Here is a 6,797-nt window from a genome sequence, read left to right on the forward strand (position 1 = left end):
TACATTGGTTCCAGTGCCCTACCAGTGATTGTATATACTGACCACAACCCCTTAGTGTTTCTCCACCGTATGTACAACCAGAACCAGCGCCTTATGCGTTGGGCACTTATTGTACAGAATTATAATTTGGAGATACGGCATAAAAAAGGTTCTGAGAATGTGTTGGCAGATGCTTTGTCTCGGGTGTGAGAATAATGATGTTTGTATGTGTTGTAAATACTGTGTTCGCAATCCCCCCTAGGGTTGCTCTTTTAAGGGTGGGAGTGTTACGGATACAAATATTCTGTGTGTWTCTTTTCTCTCCTTCTCCCCTACTCACAGGTGACAATCATCATTCCCCAATCAGTCATCAATTAGTCGCTAATCAGAAGACACCTGCTCCTTTTCCCTTACCCAATCACATTCCCTTTCCCTTGGTTTAAAAACCCTGTCAGTTGTTCTCAGGAGCTCAATCTCTCTGTCAATGCTCTGTAGATCTCTTGTTTGTTTTGCATCTACATGTCACTTTGTCCCCACCTGTGAGTATTGTTTTGGTTATGGTGTTTGTTTGATGGTGGGAAAAGGGGGTAACCAGACAAGTCGCCCTTGGGCATACACTACCCGTAGGTAAACGTTGTTAAAAACACTAGTTAGAACTGGGCGGACCACCCCCTGTATTTATTGGTTAGTTAGTTAGTTGTTGGAATAGGCTTGTCTAGGTTAGGGGTGTTTATGGATTATTATTGTTTCATTCCTTGGTTCCAGCTCAGCCCCGTTTCCTGCTCCCCCCATTATCGTGTGTTTATAAATAAACCTTGAGTGTTTGACGGTAGATCTTAGTTGTCGTAGTTATTTTGTTTTCACTCTTTCTTTGTCACTACTATAATTTGCATGAGTTATGTTACGGGTCCCATTACCATCCCCCCTAGACTGTCGGGCCAAAGGGATTCGTAACACAGTTTTATCAACGTTCTATGGATTCTCATTGGACAATCATTCAGTGGCTTAGACATGATTGACACATGGTTTGTGGTCGGTTTCTACTTTGAAGTCTCGTTCGTAGACGTATTGGTGAAACCTTTCGCAAGTGTATGTGCGCGCCAGTAGTTTCTCTATTTGTGCATACCTTGTCTCTGCACCTGTCAAGGCTCTGGACGCATAAGCGACAGGTTGCCATGTGTCGTCATGCTGTTGCAGAAGAACTGCTCCCAGGCCAAACTGTGACACGTTTGCAGAAATCCTTGTGCTTTTCTTTGGATCATAGAATCTTAGCACTGGCTCTTCAGTGGTTGTCTTTAGGTTTTTGAAGCAGTTCTCCTGTTCATGGGACCATTCCCATTCATTTTTCTGTTCCAGAAGACATCTGAGTGGAGCGGACTGTGCTGACAATTGAGGTATGAATTTTGCAAGGTAGGTGATCATGCCCATGAAGCGTCTCACATCGTCCTTGTTCTTCGGGCGCTCCATGTTGATGGCTGATGTTTTCCTCGGGTCTGGTTTGACTCCGTCCTCTGAAAGTACATCTCCAAAGAATGTAAGTGTTTTCACACAACTCGCATTTGTCCTTGGAAAGTCAACCTAAAACCAAATGTGTCAGGTCCAGCACTTGTCTCACTCTCGCATCGTGTTCTTCTTTTGTGGACCCCTAGATGATGATGTCATCCATCATAGTCTACACTCCTGGAATGTGCTCGAAGATCCTGTGGATGGTCTTGTGGTAGACCTCTGGCGCTGAGAGAATCCCATATGGTAGACGAAGAAATCTGTACCTGCCCTCAGGTGTGTTGAATGTGCATAGCCTTGAGCTTGCATCTAGCTTCATTTGCCAGAATCCTGATTAGGCATCAAGCTTACTGAACCACTTTGCTCCAGCAAACTGTGACATTATCTCTTCTCTGGTTGGCAACTTGAAATGCTCTCTTGATTGCTTTGTTGAGATCTCTCGGGTCTAGACATATCCTGAGATCGCCGTTCTTTTTCACCACAATAACCAGTGAGCTTACCCAGTCTGTAGGTTCATCCATTTTTGTGATGACGTCCATCTTTTCCATGCGTCCGAGTTCCTCCTTGAGCTTTTTCCTCAGTGCAAATGGAACTTTTCTGCATGCATGCACAACTGGAGTAATTTTGTCATCAGTACATATTTTGTGTTCTCCTGGTAAACATCCAAGACCCTCAAACACGTCCTCATACTCAGCCAGTAGTGATTCTTGGTCATTTTCAGTCTGTGATGTCACTACATACACTCTTTTCAACAAATTGAGCTTTTCACATGCAATGATTCCTAGAATAGGCTGTACACTCTTTTCCACAATCAGCAGCTGTGCTCTGAACTGTTTTCCTTTATGCTGTAAAGTTACTATGCAGCTACCTTTGACTGGTATGTTCTCCCCAGTATAACCAGTAACCTTAATTTTCACCGGGTGTATTTTGCTCTTCACCATCAGTGTTTTGTAGTCATCCAGCGATAACAGGTTTACCTGTGCTCCAGTATCAAGCTTGAATGGTATTATAGTTTCATTCAGTCAATGGCACAATCCATTCAGCATTTACTGCATTGCACATTTCCACAGAATCAAAGAATTCTTCCATCTCCTCGACTGTGAACCTTTTTCTTTGTTGTCTCAGCTTTGCAGCATTTTGAGAAATGATTATTTTTCCCAGTTACATGATTTGCCATATACAGGGCATTTTTTTTGGCTTGCGGATAAATCCACATTTTCCACATGTAGTGTTTTGATTTCTGTCTTTTGCTTGTTTTTGTTTTGTAAGGCGTTGTGCTCCTCTCTTTTTACAGCTCTTTAGCTTGTGCTCTGGTGGTTTCAGCTGCTCGACACATTCACTGCTTTATCCAAAGTTAAATCTTGCTCACGCAGCAATCTCTCCTAGAGTCCATTATCAAGTATGCCACAGACTATCCTGTCTTTCACTAGAGTCTTTCAGATTTTCAAATTCACACGTTTTGCTCACTGTGTTCAGCTCAGCCAAATACTGGTCAAAACTGACTCCCTGTTTCTGATCATAAGAAACTTGTATCAAACGTGACGTTCTGGCTCGGTACAAAGTACTCCTCAAATTTAGCCATTAGCACAGTCAATGTCAAGTTTGCCTCATCTAGCTGAAAGCTATTGTAAATGTCCAATGCACCCTCTCCAATAACATGCAGAAATGGAAGCTTTCAATTTGTCATCATCTCCCCCTGCACCATTGGCTGCTAGGTAGATATTGAATCTCTGCTTGAAACGTTTCCAATTGTCAGCTAAATTGCCTGTTAACTGCATAGGAGTAGGAGGACTAAGGCTATCCATGACGGAGAACATGAACAGTGTCAATTTCTCTTACTTCAGTATGTTGCTCATCAGATTCCAATGCAGCCTCGCTCTCGCTGCTGTCGCTCTTGCAAGCTAGCGTCTTCGACTACTCACGTCACTTGCCTTGTGGTAATGTTCAATTTTCGTCGCGGACATTTGCAGAGTTACTCCTTTCTTTTCTCTGTCGTCATAGCGACTACCAATCTGACACCATGGTATGTTTGTTCCTTATATAATGACAAACCGGGGCGTAGGTTTAACTACTTTTAATGAACATATACTTCAGCTAGAAAACTCCATGTTAAGCCATGCAAGGCATTCTTTAACCAACTCCCGCGCCCGCATAGCCTGCTGGTTAAGGTAGTCTAAAAGTTATTAACACATAACACAAGCACTTGAGTTTTAGTTTATACATTTTGAGGAATCTCCAGTTTCAAGAATCAAAACATCAACATGGGTAAGCTTTTACTTTTGAAAACAGAGGCAAAATGGTGCAATTCGGTTGCATCCACTAACCACGTTTCAATCCACCCTTATGAGAGTAAAGTCATACTATTTTTTTTATTTTTATAATCACGACAGCTGTAATGGAAGGAGGAAGTTCCGGTAAAATGTTTACAAACGCAGACAGAATTTGTTTGTTCGACTTGGTGGGATCTTTTTGTGTTGGTGAAATAATGCGAGAAATGGTGGAAATGCCTTAATGCGCAAATATTGATATAATAACCATCATAGGGAGTCACTACGACTCGGGAAACCATGCAGTTTACTGTATTTGGCTACAGATGAAATAAATGGTGATGAACTGAACCACTACCTGGGCTTGTGGAGTCTACTGAGTGCACAGTGATGAGCTTGATGCTCCTTTACAATAAATATCAATGGTCTTATTCTAGTGACATGATGATCAATGCTTGACTGCGTTTGACAAATAAAAACATTCTTGCTCTTCACAATAATCTCATTGAAAGATTAGTGGAATCTGTGTGGGTAGCTGGACAGGTAGGATGACTGACAGAAGGTGGTCACGTGACAGGAATGGATGAGACTGAGGCAGGAATTCCTTTAACCATAAATTGGTATATTTACTGAGTAGTCTGTGCTGCATAACAAAGGAAACAAAATAACATGTATCCAATCAAATTCATAATCACAAAGATCAAATTCATTTCATTAACATAATTAGGGAATTCAACAATCCAGTTCATTAAGAAGTCAATAGTAATCACCCGTGAGTCATTTAGGCTCTTAACTTTATCATAAATCATGAAATAAATACAAACAGTGAATGATCATTCAATCTATAATCTCCTTTAGTTTGATATCAAAGTCGATCAGTTAGCAAACAATGACGTTTCTCATTTCACCCTTTCAATTGTCTTCATGTGTACATGTAATTAATTTAATTACATATTAACCATATCGATTGCATAATTGGCCTATGAGGATCCGTATGGCCGCTATCATTTACAATTCACATTACACTATGTTTGAAGCGTGCGCTCCAAGCCGCGCTCCGCGATAATAACTATAAACAATAACTGATGGCCCACTCTCCCGATCGCAACAGATAGTTCAGATGAAAGGTAACAGAGTCGGTGGACTTACGTGGATTCATGGACGCACAGAACTTCGAGCAGACGGMGTTAAGGAAGAGAAAGCAGCGAGATCAGGCGATGCCGTTTTCCTCCTTTTATGTGGATGAGATCTGTCGGTCATTGCCACCTGACCTAATTAAAGCGCTCTGGCCCAGCTGAGTAAGTGGCCATGAATTAAAGGATTATTCCACCAACTCCATGGGCCTTTTCTACACTCATAATGTAGCATACCTGCACAGCCTATCCGCATTGTATCTGTGAGACGTTGGCAAGCGCGCACGAGCCAAAACAAGCAGCCATTGTGTAGAGAACCATTGTACCATATAAACCCTGACATATTTTCCATAACCAAAAATATTGTACTTTCAGCGGTATGAAGCTGGTGTACAAAACTGAAAGTAAAAAAAGGCAAAAACGAAATTTAAAATATGGCATAGAAATAGTGCACATAGAMCAGACTGCTTCTTAGTCTTGCTTTCAATGAAAATGACAGATCTATAACTAACATTTCTATGTGAATTTGGTCAGTCCACCSAAAAAGKTATATATTGCAGCAACAAGTCCATTTGGAGGAGACACACAACTGGTRGGAAAATKTGCATTTTAGCGGATTTTAGAATAGTTKCATGAAAATCTAGCTAGAGTCAATCAAATGTATTTATAAAGCCCTTGTTACATCAGCCAATGTTACAAAGTGCTGTACAGAAACCCAGCCTAAAACAGCAAGCAATGCAGATGTAGAAGCACTCGGCAAGGAAAAACTCCCTAGAAAGGCGAGAACCTAGGAGGAAACCTAGAGAGGAACCATGCTCTGAGGGGTGGCCAGTCCTCTTCTGGCTGTGCCGGGTGGAGATTATAACAGAACATGGCCAAGATGTTCAAACGTTCATAGATGGCCAGCAGGGTCTAATTAATACTAATAATAATAATCAGTGGTTGTAGAGGGTGCAACAGGTCAGCACCTCAGGAGTAAATGTCAGTTGGCTTTTCATAGCCGATTATTCAGAGTCCAAAACAGCAGGTCCGGGACAAGGTAGCACGTCCAGTGAACAGGTCAGGGTTCCATAGCCGCAGGCAGAACAGTTGAAACTGGCGCAGCAGCATGATCAGGTGGACTGGGGACAGCAAGGAGTCATCAGGCCAGGTAGTCCTGAGGCATGGTCCTGGGGCTCAGGTCCCCAGAGAGAGAGAGAGAGAATTAGAGGGAGCATACTTAAATTCACACAGGACACTGGATGAGACAGGAGAAATAMTCCAGATATAACAGACTGACCCTAGCCCCTCCGACACAAACTATTGCAGCATAAATACTGGAGGCTGAGACAGGAGGGGTCGGGAGACACTGTGGCCCTTGTATGTTCGTCAAAAGAGGGATCAGGGTCCGAATTAACGCCGAGGTCCAGTTTTATTTTAGATGACTGTACAACCATCAGTATTAATTGTCAGATCAAACAGAATATCTCTATGTTTCTTGGGACCTAGAACTAGCATCTCTGTTTTGTCTGAGTTTAAAAGTTTAAAAAATTACGCCATCCACTTCCTTGTGACATGTCTGTCGCACATGGGTGTCCTTCTTAGTATACAACTCTAAAGTCTGACTAATAGTTAAAGCTATTTCACAAAAACTGGTGCACCAGTTAAAATATCCTGTCATATATTTATATTATTAGATTTGTCATTATGTGTTATTAGATTTTATTTGAAATGTATATGTAGGGGAGAGTGGGGTAATTGAGCCACTCTTGTTTCTAGAAAACCATACACAAAATGAATCATTTGACCAAATATTTAGGAAGGAAGAAACCACATGGAAAAAGTGGTAAGCAAGTTGGACCCCCAAAAATGATTTTGTCAGAGATTTCATGATGCTTGTATCTAAACCAAATTAGATAATTTTAAGATTGTTCTA

The 6,797-nt window shown here is 41.6% G+C and overlaps 1 protein-coding gene across 2 annotated transcripts in view; it reads left to right on the forward strand.

Moving 5' to 3' along the window:
• The window catches only part of LOC112075823 (lysozyme g), a 12,337-nt gene that overhangs the window by 2,690 nt on the left and 2,850 nt on the right, over positions 1-6,797 (forward strand). The window contains exon 2 of one of the 2 annotated variants that reach the window (XM_024142758.2): positions 3,681-3,747. In XM_024142758.2, coding sequence (XP_023998526.1) covers positions 3,744-3,747 — 4 coding nt within the window. In that variant the 5' untranslated portion in view covers positions 3,681-3,743. Of the gene's footprint in view, positions 1-3,601; positions 3,748-6,797 lie in introns of those variants that run through there. The other variant, XM_070441085.1, reaches the window with a different exon arrangement.

This window comes from Salvelinus sp. IW2-2015, unplaced genomic scaffold (assembly GCF_002910315.2).
Source record: "Salvelinus sp. IW2-2015 unplaced genomic scaffold, ASM291031v2 Un_scaffold3423, whole genome shotgun sequence".
NCBI classification, from domain to species: domain Eukaryota; kingdom Metazoa; phylum Chordata; class Actinopteri; order Salmoniformes; family Salmonidae; genus Salvelinus; species Salvelinus sp. IW2-2015.